This window comes from Leptodactylus fuscus, chromosome 8, assembly GCF_031893055.1.
Source record: "Leptodactylus fuscus isolate aLepFus1 chromosome 8, aLepFus1.hap2, whole genome shotgun sequence".
Lineage (NCBI taxonomy): Eukaryota > Metazoa > Chordata > Amphibia > Anura > Leptodactylidae > Leptodactylus > Leptodactylus fuscus.
Window position 1 is genome coordinate 86817963 of NC_134272.1, and position 18944 is coordinate 86836906.

The 18944-nt window shown below is 46.5% G+C and overlaps 1 protein-coding gene across 1 annotated transcript in view; it reads left to right on the forward strand.

The window, feature by feature from the left end:
- ZRANB3 (zinc finger RANBP2-type containing 3) overlaps positions 1–18944 on the forward strand; it is a 94529-nt gene extending 75585 nt beyond the window's left edge. Inside the window, exons 14-18 of the mRNA XM_075285659.1 lie at positions 5826–5968; positions 7748–7891; positions 12819–13182; positions 14046–14177; positions 18787–18944. Coding sequence (XP_075141760.1) covers positions 5826–5968; positions 7748–7891; positions 12819–13182; positions 14046–14177; positions 18787–18885 — 882 coding nt within the window. The 3' untranslated portion in view covers positions 18886–18944. The remainder of the gene's footprint in view (positions 1–5825; positions 5969–7747; positions 7892–12818; positions 13183–14045; positions 14178–18786) is intronic.

Below are 18944 nucleotides of genomic sequence, written 5' to 3' on the forward strand. Positions count from 1 at the left end.
CATCCAGGCTCTCAGATTGATTCTGCCATATTTCGCTTGGCCAGTCTCCCCCATTGTCCCATGTTAGTTTTGGTGATAATTTACAAGTAAACACAACTTTTTAGTTTTCATCTTTATAACTGAATTTCGGATTGTTTTTTATTTCTCATTTTTTTTATTAGTCTCCTAGACATCCCAGTGCGTTTCTGTTATCTATCGGAGAATGTGTGCAATGTCACAAATACTATGTGAGATTATCGCCTGGAGCGCGGGGGCCGCAGCTGCTTTGTGCAGGAACCTCCCGGATGGACGGGGATTTTCAGTTTTCAGGATATAGCAGTTTTAAGTCATCTGATCCATCACGTATTTTACATCCATGTATTGCAGTATATAATGTACAGCATAGACAAGCCAAAGGGAGCCTGCACAGCCGTAGCCATAGGGGCTCATGTGTCAGTCATGTGACGTGACATGACTATGTAAAAATGGTCAAACATTTATAAAATGTCTAATGGACGTTCCTTAATGTCTCACGGCTTATAATTGTATCTAATAGCGCAGTTAATATGTTAAGACATGTAGAGTGATATGCTGCGTCTGGTGACACTAACCTATCTATCTGCAGGGCTGGGGTGATATACTGGTTCTGGTGACAGTAACCTATCTATCTGCAGGGCTGGGGTGATATACTGGTTCTGGTGACAGTAACCTATCTATCTGCAGGGCTGGGGTGATATGCTGGTTCTGGTGACAGTAACCTATCTATCTGCAGGGCTGGGGCGATATGCTGGGTCTGGTGACAGTAACCTATCTATCTGCAGGGCTGGGGTGATATGCTGGGTCTGGTGACAGTAACCTATCTATCTGCAGGGCTGGGGTGATATGCTGGGTCTGGTGACAGTAACCTATCTATCTGCAGGGCTGGGGTGATATGCTGGGTCTGGTGACAGTAACCTATCTATCTGCAGGGCTGGGGCGATATGCTGGGTCTGGTGACAGTAACCTATCTATCTGCAGGACTGGGGTGATATGCTGGTTCTGGTGATAGTAACCTATCTATCTTCAGGACTGGGGTGATATGCTGGTACTGGTGACACTAACCTATCTATCTGCAGGGCTGGGGTGATATGCTGGTTCTGGTGACAGTAACCTATCTATCTGCAGGGCTGGGGTGATATGCTAGTTCTGGTGACAGTAACCTATCTATCTTCAGGACTGGGGTGATATGCTGGTTCTGGTGACAGTAACCTATCTATCTTCAGGACTGGGGTGATATGCTGGTTCTGGTGACACTAACCTATCTATCTGCAGGGCTGGGGTGATATGCTGGTTCTGGTGACAGTAACCTATCTATCTGCAGGACTGAGGTGATATGCTGGTTCTGGTGACAGTAACCTATCTATCTGCAGGGCCGGGGTGATATTCTGGTTCTGGTGACAGTAACCTATCTATCTGCAGGGCTGGGGTGATATGCTGGTTCTGGTTATAGTAACCTATCTATCTGCAGGACTGGGGTGATATACTGGGTCTGGTGACAGTAACCTATCTATCTGCAGGGCTGGGGTGATATGCTGGTTCTGGTGACAGTAACCTATCTATCTGCAGGGCTGGGCTGATATGCTGGTTCTGGTGACAGTAATCTATCTATCTGCAGGGCTGGGGTGATATGCTGGTTCTGGTGACAGTAACCTATCTATCTGCAGGGCTGGGGTGATATGCTGGTTCTAGTGACAGTAACCTATCTATCTGCAGGGCTGGGGTGATATGCTGGGTCTGGTGACACTAACCTATCTATCTGCAGGGCCGGGGTGATATGCTGGTTCTGGTGACAGTAACCTATCTATCTGCAGGGCTGGGGTGATATGCTGGGATCTGGCGACACTAACCTATCTATCTGCAGGGCTGGGGTGATATGCTGGTTCTGGTGACAGTAACCTATCTATCTGCAGGGCTGGGGAGATATGCTGGTTCTGGTGACAGTAACCTATCTATCTGCAGGGCTGGGGTGATATGCTGGTTCTGGTGACAGTAACCTATCTATCTGCAGGGCTGGGGTGATATGCTGGGATCTGGCGACATTCCCTTTAGGCCATAGAACATTCCTATGTGCTCGCCATTGTGTTTTCTTTGTAGTTGATCTCTCCACTCTCCAGCCCTGTGGGTGAGATCATCTGATCGCTGGGAGTCTTCTTCCCTTACAATTGCAGTTGGCATAGAGTGGCCACTAATGGCAGAATGTGGTATTACACATAGACCATCAGATTTGAGCAGCTCTACCCCTCTCTGACGCCCGTGTACCCTTATAGGACATCTGTGATGTGTCGCCCTCGCCCTGATGAATTATTAATGCCTTGAGATTCTGTTCCGGTTTCTTCGCTCTGACAATTTCTAACATTTTGCCTTTCCTGACACCGGAGTCCCAGACAATCGTGTTATAAATGTCGCCTGTCCCAGCGGCCTGTATGTGAACAATGGCTGCCAGAGACGCCGCTTCTGTGCCGGGGACAATTAATTGCTGCTTTTATTGACTATTGAGCGCAACACAATAAACAGCAATAAATACTGAGCCCCCCCCCCCTCCCCCGCCTTATATCTCTGCAGCTTCACACGAGGCCCTTTAAGGCTCCTATATATAGAGAAGTGTTTTTTTTTTCTATGCAGCAGATTCAGACGAGCGCTGGTAACGTCTGCTGAGGCTGAAAATAAACCCGGGTTCTGCTCCTTTTGCAAAATCTAACACCTACATGTTTCTGAGGATGCAAACGCCAAGGAAGCCAAGAGGTTTTTTTTTCTTCTCATTTGCAGAATTACCAACTGTGATAATTCATCAATATTCATGGCCTCGTTTTTAACACCTTCCCTCCCAGTGATAAATACACAGTTTAGAAAGTTTTGTCAAACACTACACCTCTTCCTTCAGATGTAGCAGAGCTGAGGAAGTCTCGTCTAGGAGTTTGTTACGTTGCACCCTTGTAATACGGCGGGGTGGGATTCGTCTCTGCCTGGCTGTCACCATGTACTAATGTAATTGCAGGTGTGGCAGTGTAGTGGAGCTGAGTTTGCAAAAAATGCCATGTTTCTACAGTGTTGCATGGTTTAGCGTGTAGTATGTAGCAGAGGTGAGTTTGCCTGCAGGGTTATAGAAGATTAGTCCATTGCAGTGGAGCCTGTGCAGTGTACAGAGCTGAGTTTGCCAATGTGCTTTGGCCAGGGTTCTTTCATCATACATAGTTTAGTGTGTGATATGCAGCAGTGCTGAGCTTGTCTGGTGTATTATAGATACAATGCAGTGTAGCAGAGCTGAGATTGCCTGTGTGCTACAGCCACGTTCCTGTGAGGTTTTATAGCTGGTGTAGCATGGTGTAACGCTGCATTATGTAGTAGAGTTGAGTTTGTCTGCTGTATTCTAAAACCTTTATACAGTGTAGCAGAGTTATACAGTGTAGCAGAGTTATACAGTGTAGCAGGGTTTACCGGTGTGTTATAGAAACATTTCTTTCATGTTGCAGAACTGAATGTGTTCGTTGTAGTGTAACAGTGTGTTTTATGTAGTAGAGCTGAGTCTGTCTGCGGTATTATAGAACTGATGTCCAATGCAATGGGGCAAGTGCTGGAGCAAAGTGTGCCCAAAATAGTATAGCGAAGTCTTACTGATGTGGTAGAGCCGAGTTTGTTCAGTTTAGGAATAAGGGGAGGAAATGAGTTTGTAGTAGCAGAAATCACTTGTCCAGTGTAACAGAGCTGAGTGTGTGTAGTGTAATGTGTATGTAGTGTAATGTGTACAGTGTTGGCCAAAAGTATTGGCACCCCTGCAATTCTGTCAGATATTACTCAGTTTCTTCCAGATAATGATTGCAATCACAAACTCTTTGGTATTATTATCGTCATTTAATTTGTCTTCAATGGAAAACCACAAAAAGAATTGTCAAAAAGCCAAATTGGATATAATTCCACAGCAAACATAAAAAAGGGGTGGGCAAAAGTATTGGCACTGTTTGAAAAAATCATGTGATGCTTCTCTAATTTGTGTAATTAACAGCACCTGTTACTTACCTGAGGCACCTAACAGGTGGTGGCAATAACTAAATCACACTTGCAGCCAGTTGAAATGGATTAAAGTTGACTCCACCTCTGTCCTGTGTCCTTGTGTGACCACATTGAGCATGGAGAAAAGAAAGAAGACCAAAGAACTGTCTGAGGACTTGAGAAGCAAAATTGTGAGGAAGCCTGAGCAATCTCAAGGCTACAAGTCCATCTCCAAAGACCTGAATGTTCTTGTGTCTACCGTGCGCAGTGTCATCAAGAAGTGTAAAGCCCATGGCCCTGTGGCTAACCTCCCTAGATGTGGACGGAGAAGAAACATTGACAAGAGATTTCACCGCAAGATTGTGCGGATGGCGGATAAAGAACCTCGAGTAACATCCAAACAAGTCCAAGCTGCCCTGCAGTCCGAGGGTGCAACAGTGTCACCCCGTACTATCCAGCGTCAGCGTCTGAATGAGAAGGGACTGTATGGTAGGAGACCCCGGAAGACCCCACTTCTTACCCAGAGACATAAGCCAGGCTGGAGTTTGCCAAAACTTACCTGAGAAAGCCAAAACCGTTCTGGGAGAATGTTCTCTGGTCAGAGGAGACAAAAGTAGGAAAAGGCCTCAACATAGAGATTACAGGAAAAAAGAGGCCTTCAAAGAGAAGAAGACGCCCCCTACAGTCAGACATGGCGGAGGTTCCCTGATGGTTTGGGGTTGCTTTGCTGCCTCTGGCACTGGACTGCTTGACCGTGTGCATGGCATTATGAAGTCTGAAGACGACCAACACATTGTGCAGCATCATGTAGGGCCCCGTGTGAGAAAGCTGGGTCTCCCTCAGAGGTCAGGGCTCTTCCAGCAGGACAAGGACCCAAAACACACTTCAGGTCAGCACTAGAAAATGGTGGTGAGAGAAAGCCCTGGAGACTTGTAAAGTGGCAGCAATGAGTCCAGCCCTGAATCCCATAGGACACCTGTGGGGGAGGGGGAGAGATCTCTTGCTGGCAGTTTGGAGAAGGCCCCCTTCACATCTCAGGGGGGAACGCGAGCAGGAGCCAAAGAAGAAGGGTCTAAGATTCCAGCAGAGCCTTGTAAGAAACTCATTGCTGGTTAGCGGAAGCGGTTGTGCGCAGTTATTGTGTCTAAGGGTTGTGCTACCAAGTATTAGGCTGAGGGCGCCAATACTTCTGTCCGCACCATTAATGGAGTTTTGTGTAAAATGATCAATGATGTGACTTTTTTTTCATTCTCTTTTGTGTTTTTTCATTGCAAGCAAAATAAATGAAGATATTCGCTGTGATATTGGTTGTGTGTGATATAGAACGGGCTTGAGATTGTCTAATGTAGCAGATCTCAGTTTGTAGCAGGGTTGTATTTGTCTAATATCACAGGCTTGACTTAATGTAATGTAGCAGAGTCGACTTTGTCTAACCTAGTAGGGCCGACCATGTCTAATGTTGTTATGACTTTGATGTCGCAGGGTTGAAGTGGACTGACTAATAGTTTATTCAGATGTAGTAGTGCTGAGGTTAGATATGTACAGTATATATATACATGTTGGTGCTGAGTATGTGAGGGATTTTTTTTTTTTTTTACCCATTTGATCATATCACTAGAGATAAGCGGCATCAGACATACCGCCAGACACTTCTCTCCGTGTGTTGACCTGGGCGCTGTGACCCCTCTGAGCTGCTCCGTCTAATTTAGTCTTTCCTGTCATCCGCCACTTACACGTTGTCTCGCACGGCTCCTCCTAGGCCGCAGTCTCAATGGCGTCCGCTGATTTCCTCGGCTGACCCTGTCACTTTCTCTCCCCAGGTCCTCAGGTTTGTCAGAGAATGGAACAGTCTGACGGCGATGAAGCAGAGAACAATCCGTAAGAGCGGCCTGATCTTCAGCAGCCCCGTCCTCGCCGCAGGAGAACTCTCCAAGCAGCACTCAGCGCACAGCAGCACCAAGAGGTACGAGGCTTTAGCGGGGTCACAGCCACAAGTGCCTGCGCAAATCTCCGGAGGAGAATCAACGCCATTGTGTGCGCGGATTATGTCAGTCAGCGCAGAGTTAATTGCGTGTCATGGGGGAAATTGATTTCCTCTTAAATTATATGTATGGACTAAGAAATAAAAAGATCACCTGAGGAGCGACGATAATCCTAATCCGCATGGGGCGGCGGCCTGACCTCACCTGTATGGAGGAGAGCGAAACCTTCCTCTCTTAAAGGGACGGTAACCTGAAGGCAATCTCTCGTACAGGGAATGGCTATTGTTCCCTGTGATCATCCATGTCAGGCCCTCATACCGGTACATAGACAGATATATAAGTATCAGCCGCTGCCAGATAAGGTATGATGGTTACTTAACCCCTTAATAACCCGCTACGGTTTTTTCTCATCTCTCCGTTTCAGCCGCCGTAACATTTTTGATATTTTTTTTTTTATTGCAGGATTTATACTATAGCTTGGGTGAAATATAAATTTATATGAATTTCCTGCAATGGAAACGGATTTGGAATTTGAGGTTTTCACGTTCCGCTCCTCCGGTTTTCCGTTGCGCGTTCTACCCTTCTAGATTCTTAGAAATTAGCACCAAATTACGCCACGTGACTAGGACTGAGCCGATCTTGAGATTTCAGGATGGATTTTAAAATCCGATTTCCGATCATTTTCCAGCCGATCCCGATCGCTCGACCCTACGTGTGACGTTACCCACAACTGGATGTTACCATTCCTATTGTCAGGTAGGGGTGTGTCCCTGCACATTCCAATACGGATTGGACATGATCACATTGTACAATGGAGGACGCCCCCTACTGACCAGAGGCAATGCCAAAGTCCATACATTACCAGGAGTAATAACAGAGGGAATATGTAGCAAAGAGTTCCCAAACTGCTGTTTTACCAATTCGTGGCCCATCTTTCGTGGCGTCAAAATTCTTTACCACCACATGTCGCCGGCGTTACTTTCTGTCCGTTTCAGTTGTCGCGCTGTGCTTGATTGAATCGACTTGCCAAGCAACACAAGACTAGTGATAGAGAAGAAAAAACAGCTAAAAATAAAATATCTGTGAAAAATCATAAAAAACTGATAATACCTGCAACCCATCAGCGGCGCGACACCGAAACCTGACATAGTGGGACGTGACCCAACACCGCTCCTAAGCTGAGCAGTAGTGTCAGCCATTGCTCTCTGCTATCAGCCAACTTGTCTTTTTGCAATGGGCCTACCTTCTAATGATAGTGTGAACACAGTCTAAGCTAGCCAATGTCCAGTCCTATGTAACACGTCATGTCAATGTCTGACAAACTCAGCTCTGCAGTGTCGGGAAGTTCAACTCTTCTTGAATAGTTCAGAAACTTCTTTTTTTCCAGCAGATGTACTTCAGTGCATTAGATGAGTCTCGCCTCCAGTTTTACGACCCCCTTACCCAGCGTGCGGCCCGCCACCCTCTCCCCGCCCGCCGCCCTCTCCCGAGCGCTAATGTCCAAGGCTGTTTGCTTCCCAATTAGCAGCGCCCGCACCTTTACTATTCTCTCCTAGTTAAAAATTTAAGGCGACATTTTACAAACCAGAAACGGAAAAAAAAAAATCAATATTTAAATACCGGAATGTGCGGCAGTGCCGGCGGCGCGGCGTAACGCAGCGATGATGAAGTGCGAGCATTGTATCGCCCACAAAACATTACTCAGAGTAATGGGGTGTCACACACATACATGTTGTTGGTTGATCGTGTTTCCTTCGCAGGTACCTGACCAAGGAAGATGTCGCTGCCGCCTCATTAAGCAAAGTTCAGAGCAGCGGGGGAAGCGTGAGGCTTGTCAGCAGGGAGCGCACGTCGTCCGTCAAAGAAAAGGTGTCTCCGGGTACGGCTGCGGGACCCCCCACGCGGTAAGTGCTGCGTCCGCTGACAGCTGCCGCCATCAGCCCCACCTCTGTGCCGCTCTCTGCCATCCTCTCACTTTTGCTTTTTCGACACCTTCATTTCTTAAAGGTTTTTTTTATTTTATTTAATCGTCTTTGGAAAACGGGAACAAATAAGTAAAAATCTAAGCGGCTTGTCTCCTGCCATCCGGAACTTGTGGGGCTCCAGGTAGACAACCCGCTCTGATGGCGTCCGCCGCCGCCGCTGGGTGCGCAACAGCTATAAAAGCCTTCATTGTAAATCTGAGCGCTTTTATTATGTTAGTGTATTAGGTGGGTGCAATAACCTTCCCCTGCCCCAAGACCAAGAAGATGGGCAAATTTTCTAACAACTTTTATTCATTTTTTTTAATCCATCCTTATAGGGTTTGGGACTTTATTTTCCTGTTACAGAGCTCCAAACCCTCTGCAGAGGCAAACAGTTACATTCAGCAAGAAAAGGGGCCCTAAAGTCGTTATTTTACAGGGAATTTATGAATTTACTACATCAGGGCATGTCGTAGGAGCTGACGTGTCAGAACGTAAAATCCCTGCCACTTGCAGCTGCCACTAGAGGGAGCTGAGGAACCTTCTGTATACAATTTATAATTCAATGTTAAAGGGGTTGTCCCATCACAAGCATCCTATCTATACTGCTAGTTTATGTGGATTTAAGACTTTTTCTAAATACATTGCTTTATCATAACTGCTTTGTTTGGCCGCTATCTTAATTTATTCACTTCATTGTTTACACTCAGTTTCTATGGCCCCTGGGCTTATCTGCTCAGTTCCCAAGTGATGTAGCTGCCTGCTCTCAGGAGGGGGGGAGGGGCTGAGTGTTCGGCAGCAGCTCTGAGCTGTGTATGTCTGATAAATAACGGAGCTCCTCAGATAGGGGAGGGGGGAGGTGAGAGCTTCGGCATTTCTGATTCTGGTTTGATTGAATTTGGCTGAGATAAGGAGTCCGTTACCTCTGTATGTAATGCAAGCTGACTCAAATCCAGCTCTGCTACATCAGCTTCATACTGTGGTAATGCATTTACAACCAATCCCTCATAGCAGATAGCAGAGCAAATGAAACCCCGCCCACCAATGTGCCGAGAAAACCAGGAAGTGAACAGGCACTGAACAAGGGTTATGGGAATACCCCTTTAAAACCATATGGAGTGAGCTCCCTCTAGTTGTGACTGCAAGCAGAATAATGGGATGGGTAGAAGTGATCGCTGGGGGTTTGACCACTGGAAATCAGGATTATGATTCCCCCCCCCCCCCCCCTATGTAGTCCTACACGTGGACGCTCCTCTCGGTTTTTATAGGACTAGCACAGTGAGCGGAGCGCTGTACTTGGCTTAGAATGGAGCGGCCTCTCCTATCAATCAGGGGTTGTTGAACCTCCAACTCTTGAAGATTGGCAGAGGTCCTCCGTGGTCAGAACACTACTGATCAGACACCTGTGGATGGGGAATAAGTTGAATTCATGGAACAACCCCTTTAACGCTCGCTGCAGGAGATTTGGAGTAAAGTGATACTCTAACTGCAGTAAAATTTTATTAACTATTAAATCTATCAAACTTTTAAAGTGAACCTTTTAGCACCTGCGCTGACTTGAGCTCTTTGCATCCTTTAATAGCTGCTGCTTCACTGATTCCGGCACAGTTGTAATTTTTCCTGGAGCCCCCACCATTCCTGAGCAGTCACCGCAGTTAGTTTTGGTGCCTAATATGCTATCTAGACTCTCTAATAACAAGAGGGTGGAGTCAGGCATGGAGGCGTGACTCATGGTCCACCTCTGATTGGAGCTCTGTCAGAGCTCAGAATCACACCCCCTTGCCTGCTCCTACCTGACACCACCCATTTGTTATTAGGGAGTTTAGTTATCTTATTGGGCACCAAAACTAACAGCTGTGATTGCTCAGGAATGGTGGGGGCTAGGGGGGAAATTCCAACCGTGCTGCAATCTTTGTAGCGGTGCCTATCGAAGGATGAAATCAAGGGAGTGGAATGTTTTTTAACTATAGAAAATTCATGTAGATCACTGAGAGCAAGCAGAGCTGACAGCCCATTTGTAGCAGACCCTCAGCTGTGAGAACGGGGGAAGGTTTCCACTCACTGAAGCCGGCAGAGATCTTGAAATTGGACATGATGTAAAGCACCGAGTATATGATAAGGATAAAGATGACTTTTTTTTTTTTACCTAAAAGTTTTAGTTTTGGGATCCATTTGGGTTGACTGTAGAGGGGGATGCAGCAGAGATCAGCGGCGCCCTCCACTGGAGAATTAGCAGATGATCCCAGAGCCGGGAAGAAGCAAAGTGTGAACTTGTTATGTCCGTGTCTCTGGAGACAAGAGATCTATTTAGTGTTGCCATGGTGTGTGGCGAGCGCGGGCTGCCGCGGCCGTGCCGCCATCGTTTTAATTGTTCAGTCCTCCGTGTAATGAAGTTTGCTCTTCATATTATTAACAATCGGCCAGGCAGACGGGCGACCCCAAATCTAGCTTTAATTTCCTGCTCTGGACAAAGTAATGAAGACAAGAAAGTGAGACCGAATCAATCGCTGCCTGAGAGATGATTCACAGAGCGGAGGATGGGCAGTGATCTAGAGACTACGGCAGCGGGAGACCCCCGAAACTGACCCCCCCCCCCCCCTAAAACAACCCTCCCCTAAACCGACACCCCCCCCCTAAACCGACCCCCCCGGCATCCTCGTATGGAACCGTCCTGAAAGGGAATGTATCATCAGAAAACCGTATACACCCCGGACTGTGTAACGCTGATCTCCTGTATACTGACTACATAGTATATACAGGATCTAGTATAACCGTATACACCCCGGGCTGTGTAACGCTGATCTCCTGTATACTGACTACATAGTGTGTACAGGATCTAGTATAACCGTATACACCCCGGACTGTGTAACGCTGATCTCCTGTATACTGACTACATAGTATGTATAGGATCTAGTATAACCGTATACACCCCGGGCTGTGTAACGCTGATCTCCTGTATACTGACTACATAGTGTGTACAGGATCTAGTATAACCGTATACACCCCGGACTGTGTAACGCTGATCTCCTGTATACTGACTACATAGTATGTATAGGATCTAGTATAACCGTATACACCCCGGGCTGTGTAACGCTGATCTCCTGTATACTGACTACATAGTATATACAGGATCTAGTATAACCGTATACACCCCGGACTGTGTAACGCTGATCTCCTGTATACTGACTACATAGTGTGTACAGGATCTAGTATAACCATATACACCCCGGACTGTGTAACGCTGATCTCCTGTATACTGACTACATAGTATGTATAGGATCTAGTATAACCGTATACACCCCGGGCTGTGTAACGCTGATCTCCTGTATACTGACTACATAGAGTGTACAGGATCTAGTATAACCATATACACCCCGGACTGTGTAACGCTGATCTCCTGTATACTGACTACATAGAGTGTACAGGATCTAGTATAACCATATACACCCCGGGCTGTGTAACGCTGATCTCCTGTATACTGACTACATAGAGTGTACAGGATCTAGTATAACCGTATACACCCCGGACTGTGTAACGCTGATCTCCTGTATACTGACTACATAGAGTGTACAGGATCTAGTATAACCGTATACACCCCGGGCTGTGTAACGCTGATCTCCTGTATACTGAATACATAGTGTGTAAAGGATCTAGTATAACCATATACACCCCGGACTGTGTAACGCTGATCTCCTGTATACTGACTACATAGTGTGTACAGGATCTAGTATAACCGTATACACCCCGGGCTGTGTAACGCTGATCTCCTGTATACTGACTACATAGAGTGTAAAGGATCTAGTATAACCATATACACCCCGGACTGTGTAACGCTGATCTCCTGTATACTGACTACATAGTGTGTACAGGATCTAGTATAACCGTATACACCCCGGACTGTGTAACGCTGATCTCCTGTATACTGACTACATAGTGTGTACAGGATCTAGTATAACCGTATACACCCCGGACTGTGTAACGCTGATCTCCTGTATACTGACTACATAGTGTGTACAGGATCTAGTATAACCGTATACACCCCGGACTGTGTAACGCTGATCTCCTGTATACTGACTACATAGTGTGTACAGGATCTAGTATAACCGTATACACCCCGGGCTGTGTAACGCTGATCTCCTGTATACTGACTACATAGAGTGTACAGGATCTAGTATAACCGTATACACCCTGGGCTGTGTAACGCTGATCTCCTGTATACTGACTACATAGTGTGTACAGGATCTAGTATAACCGTATACACCCCGGGCTGTGTAACGCTGATCTCCTGTATACTGACTACATAGAGTGTACAGGATCTAGTATAACCGTATACACCCCGGGCTGTGTAACGCTGATCTCCTGTATACTGACTACATAGTGTGTACAGGATCTAGTATAACCGTATACACCCCGGGCTGTGTAACGCTGATCTCCTGTATACTGACTACATAGTGTGTACAGGATCTAGTATAACCGTATACACCCCGGGCTGTGTAACGCTGATCTCCCCTCCATGTCCGTCTCTTCTTTCACTGTTTACAACGTGTTAATAAATAATTCAGCAACGTTCCTGTTGTACGAGGGTAAATATAGCTTACACGCCATGGACTATCTGCACATTAAGCGGGGGAGGGGGCAGGGGTTCGCAGTCAGACAGCGGTTAGAGCGAAATGGATGGCGACTTTAATGGAAGAGGCTCAATGGGCGACATGCACAATATCAGGAATTCCCCGCTCCTATCTGATGCGACTTCCTGAGCGGCTTCTCCTCTTATTAGTTTCACAGTTTGAGGCGGTAATAAGCCAGTGATTATTATATGGCCGCGCCGGGACGCTGCATTCTCATACTCTAATGTCTCCAATATCAGGTCCAAGGATCAGGCAGGCGCCGGCTCTCCGCCGGACACTCAAGGTAAAGGCTACCTGCAAGCGGTGGACGGCGCCGGGAACCCGCTGTGCGTCTTCTGCCAGGATCCTTGCTCCCGCTTCACGGCGCAGAATGAAGCGGCGGCCTGGGACAATCGCTTCTGCAGCCGCAAATGTCAGGACGACTTCCTGATCCGCTCCAATCAGAGCTACATGAGGGCCAAGGTGTTTGAGACGGAGCATGGCGTGTGCCAGCAGTGCTGTCTGAATGCACACGAGCTGTTCCTGGGCGTGCGGGACGCCCCCTTGAGTCAGAGGAAGGGACTGCTGGAGAGCACCTGGATGGCGCAGCTTCCCCTAAATCAAGTAAGTCTGAAGAGTCGCTGTTAGCAAGTGGTTCATCCAGTAACAGCGCCACGCCTGTCAGCAGGATGTGTCTGGTATTACATCTGCAGTGATTAGTCCTGAGCCGCGATACCAGACACAACCATCTCACTACCCTTTATTCTATAGTTATTGATCTGCCCCTGAGTGGGAGGGGTATATTGGGGGGGGAGGGGGGGATCTCCAGTGTTCAGTGTTCTGACCCCTAGTGGCCACACTGTTAATACTTTATGGGCTTTTCGAGACTTTTTAGTTAATGATTTATCCTTAGGTCATTGCCGGGGTCTGATGGACCAAGCCCCTGTGGATCAGCTGTGTGAGGTGCTAGCGGTGCCCCCTGTACATCCCGTTCATTGGTCACATGGCCTGATTGCAGCTCAGTCCCATTCAACAGAATGAACAGCTGCAGTACCAAGTATAGCCAGTATACAATGTACGGCGCTGTGCTTGGTAAGTAGAGAACTCTACAACCTGTGACCTCTTCCAATAGCTGATCAGCGGTGGGCCTGGGTATCAGACCCCTGACGATCTGTAAGCGATGACCTTTCCCAAGCGTCGCTCATTAATTATTTATCCTGGAAAACTCCTTTAAGTGCAGAAACCCAGTTGACATGCGCAGGGTTACTCTAGCACTTTATTCGCTGACTCTCCCCCGTACAATGTTCCCAGCGCTGTCACATTTACATGACAATGGGTGTCAGACTGCGGTTATAATGGCGTCCACGTAGCGACCATCATACCATTATAGGTGACAGCCATTCATCCCGGAGGTGGTAAATAGGAGGATGTCAGATGTCGCCGCCGCCGCCGTGTAACGAGATCTTGTGTTTGATCCTTCCTTGCAGTTAAATGAGCTGATCCGGAACCCCACGGAGGGCCAATTCTGGCAGGTGGACCACATCAGACCCGTGTACGGCGGGGGAGGACAGTGCGCGCTGGATAACCTGCAGACCCTGTGCACCGTGTGCCATCGAGAGGTGAGGCCCTGCGCCGAATTACAGGGTTATAGGGATGTGTGGGCAGATGTAGCAGAGCTGAGAGAGAGCTTATCCCATAGCAATGCCATACAGCGGCGGATACCGGGTGACATATATCATGCGTTGTCATCTAACTTTATATCACCAATGGTTGGCTTACTTTGTGCTAAAATTTTGGTGTAATTTTGCTGCACATGAATGCATATAAGGCCACACCATTAAGCCCCGCTATAGTATGTCTTGAGTAAGGGGCGGAGCATTGCACAAATTCCAAGACATTCCTTGTGTCATGCCCCGCCTCCTGCACACAGTATAGTGATACAATGTATCCGTTTTGTCTGGCATCTTCCTTTAATGAGGACCTTTCACTACCTTCACCGTTTCCAGTGCAGTCAGAATCTTTCCTCTAGCCCCCACCATTCCTGGGCAATCAATGCATTTAGTTTTGATACCCGATATGATAACTAGACTCCCTAATGTCAAGTGGGTGGTGTCAGGCAGGAGCAGCCAAGGGGGTGTGACTCTGACACGGAGTCATTCCCTATTCCCTATCACTGAGCTCAGAATCCCACCTCCTTGCCTGCTCATGCCTGACACCACCCATGTGACAATAAGGAGTCTAGTTATCATATTGGGCACCAACACTAACTGCATTGATTGCTCAGGAATGGTGGGGACTAGAGGAAAAACTCCAACTGTGCCAGAATTAGTGGAGGGGAGCTATTAAAGGATAAAAAGAACGGGAGGTGAAGAAAGGTCCAATTTATGTCTGCAAAGTAAAGACACTACAGACTCTAAGGTGGATAAAGACCAATTCAGCTCTGCTACATCATAGAAATATTTTATGTATATTTCTATATGTTTTTTTCCACCTTAAAGGGACGGTATTTATTCACCCTGCGCCTAATGTATAAATCATAAGACCACTCCTCCGACATTTAGAAAATGTCATTAATGTCTGACCCCGGCGACCGCGATCTGTGCCGCGATAGAAATTCATTAACTGCGCAAATTGAATTTGTGACTTATACGTCAGGAAATCAGAATATCCCGGGGTCAGTATTGTCCGGTGACCCCTCGTATCACTTTATATACACAACCCCAGAGAGGGAGATTGTACGGAAAGTGCAGAGGGAAACGGACGTCTCCTGTCTGAGAAACCTCTGTAGGTACACAGTGACTGCACCAGCAGAATAGTGAGCGCAGCTCTGGAGTATAATACAGGATAAGTAATGTAATGTCTGTACACAGTGACTGTACCAGCAGAATAGTGAGCACAGCTCTGGAGTATAATACAGGATAAGTAATGTAATGTATGTACACAGTGACTATACCGGCAGAATAGTGAGCGCAGCTCTGGAGTATAATACAGGATAAGTAATGTATGTACACAGTGACTGTACCAGCAGAATAGTGAGCACAGCTCTGGAGTATAATACAGGATAAGTAATGTAATGTATGTACACAGTGACTGTACCAGCAGAATAGTGAGCGCAGCTCTGGAGTATAATACAGGATAAGTAATGTAATGTATGTACACAGTGACTGTACCAGCAGAATAGTGAGCGCAGCTCTGGAGTATAATACAGGATAAGTAATGTAATGTATGTACATAGTGACTGTACCAGCAGAATAGTGAGCGCAGCTCTGGAGTATAATACAGGATAAGTAATGTAATGTATGTACATAGTGACTGCACCAGCAGAATAGTGAGCGCAGCTCTGGAGTATAATACAGGATAAGTAATGTAATGTATGTACACAGTGACTGCACCAGCAGAATAGTGAGCGCAGCTCTGGAGTATAATACAGGATAAGTAATGTAATGTACACAGTGACTGTACCAGCAGAATAGTGAGCGCAGCTCTGGAGTATAATACAGGATAAGTAATGTAATGTATGTACACAGTGACTGTACCACCAGAATAGTGAGCGCAGCTCTGGAGTATAATACAGGATAAGTAATGTAATGTATGTACACAGTGACTGTACCAGCAGAATAGTGAGCGCAGCTCTGGAGTATAATACAGGATAAGTAATGTAATGTATGTACACAGTGACTGTACCAGCAGAATAGTGAGCGCAGCTCTGGAGTATAATACAGGATAAGTAATGTAATGTATGTACACAGTGACTGCACCAGCAGAATAGTGAGTGCAGCTCTGAAGTATAATACAGGATAAGTAATGTATGTACACAGTGACTGCACCAGCAGGATAGTGAGCGCAGCTCTGGAGTATAATACAGGATAAGTAATGTATGTACACAGTGACTGTACCAGCAGAATAGTGAGCGCAGCTCTGGAGTATAATACAGGATAAGTAATGTAATGTATGTACACAGTGACTGTACCAGCAGAATAGTGAGCACAGCTCTGGAGTATAATACAGGATAAGTAATGTAATGTATGTACAAAGTGACTGCACCAGCAGAATAGTGAGCGCAGCTCTGGAGTATAATACAGGATAAGTAATGTATGTACACAGTGACTGTACCAGCAGAATAGTGAGCGCAGCTCTGGAGTATAATACAGGATAAGTAATGTAATGTATGTACACAGTGACTGCACCAGCAGAATAGTGAGCGCAGCTCTGGTGTATAATACAGGATAAGTAATGTAATGTATGTACACAGTGACTGCACCAGCAGAATAGTGAGCGCAGCTCTGGAGTATAATACAGGATAAGTAATGTAATGTATGTACACAGTGACTGTACCAGCAGAATAGTGAGCGCAGCTCTGGAGTATAATACAGGATAAGTAATGTAATGTATGTACACAGTGACTGTACCAGCAGAATAGTGAGCACAGCTCTGGAGTATAATACAGGATAAGTAATGTAATGTATGTACACAGTGACTGTACCAGCAGAATAGTGAGCGCAGCTCTGGAGTATAATACAGGATAAGTAACGTATGTACACAGTGACTGTACCAGCAGAATAGTGAGCGCAGCTCTGGAGTATAATACAGGATAAGTAATGTAATGTATGTACACAGTGACTGCACCAGCAGAATAGTGAGCGCAGCTCTAGAGTATAATACAGGATAAGTAATGTAATGTATGTACACAGTGACTGCACCAGCAGAATAGTGAGCGCAGCTCTAGAGTATAATACAGGATAAGTAATGTAATGTATGTACACAGTGACTGCACCAGCAGAATAGTGAGCGCAGCTCTAGAGTATAATACAGGATATAGACTTGAGGTATTTATTACCTACAATTAGATGAGTCTCAGTACAGGCACCACAACCACCAGCACCGTCCTCAGTTCCCCCGCCGCCGCTCTGCACCGTGTTCTGCTGTAGTGACGTCTCCGCTCTGTAATTGGGATGATTTTTCTTACGATTTTTCTGGCCGTGTTTCTGCCGCCTTGTTATCTGCATTTTCTAATTTCTGGAAATTCTCTGTCACTAATGAGGCGATCGGAGTGAGCGGCAGCCGCCTGTCCGCTGAGATAACCGCCTGATGACAACTTTAGAGGCTCCGAGGAGCGGCTGATGAGGCCGTCAATGGGCGACGCTGCCAAAAGCTGCCGCTCATCCTGTACAGTACAAGTCATTACAGGATCCTACAGGCACGCGGAGTCCGCACATGAGTGTAATATCCGGACCCCTGTGGTTAGTTTATTGGCCGACATTGTAATCCTAATGGCTATGGATATCACAGTGCTATGTAACCAGCCATAACATTAATACCAGTCCGGTACATGTTGTGCCATGTAGGACCTGCGCAGTATCAGGGTGTCGTGTATATTAGTATATATTAGGTATATTTCCAGGCAGGGCCCCTTTAAATGATCCTGGGGATATTTGGGGTACAATTAGGCCATTTTGGTTGGGACACGCGATTCTGCCGGCGCTCGCGGTTACTTTATTAGACTTGACGCGCGGCTTCGCTTTGATTTGCTTTTGATAAGGAAAAAAGAAGAATCTTCAAACAGATTTCATAGAGAAAAACTGTAAACGATTGCATGTGAGCTGCGGGGCGAGGAGACGGGCGGGCAAGACACCCGGGGGGTGAGGATCAGAGGCGGGGTGGATGGCAGGGATCAAAGGACAGCACCAGGGGGCAGCAGTGCGTGTGCACCTGTCTAGGATTACTGTAGAATGGTTGTATCTGTCCTTGGGAAAGCTGGGTGGCAAACAGTATCGCCATTACAGTCATTAATCCCAATCCATAGTGACGCCCTCCTTAATCCGATCTGCTCTTTTTCACTAGATGTTCCATTCAGGATTCTAGGAAAGTTGTGTGTCCGTCAGTTTTATCATGATTGGGACGTTATAGACTTGAGAAACAAGTAGACGACAACCAGCAAGTGGCAAATGGACGTATAGATGGTGTCGGAGAGGCAGCTGGATTGTACCATGTAATGATTAAAGGGATAGGCCAAGATTTAAAAAGTTTGGTTTTGTTTTCCAGAAACAGTGCCCCTCTTATACATAGGCAGTGTGTGGTATTGCAGCTCGGCTTTTTTAAAGTGACAGAGCTAAGCTGCAACACCGGACACAAATGTCTCTTAATGTTCCTTAATCCAGGACCCCCCTGTTAGTTGCAGGGGGTAAGCGACGGCCCCTCGTAACATTCACACTTTTCTTGTCTTCACAGAGAACAGCTCAGCAAGCAAAAGAGAGAAGTCGCTCCAAGAAGATTTCTGCAGCCTCCAAGTACGGATCCGATATCTCCAAATTCTTTCTCAAACCCTAAAATGTCTCCTCCTCCTTGTCTAACTGTTGTGTCATGTCCGTCATTTACTTGTGGAAGAA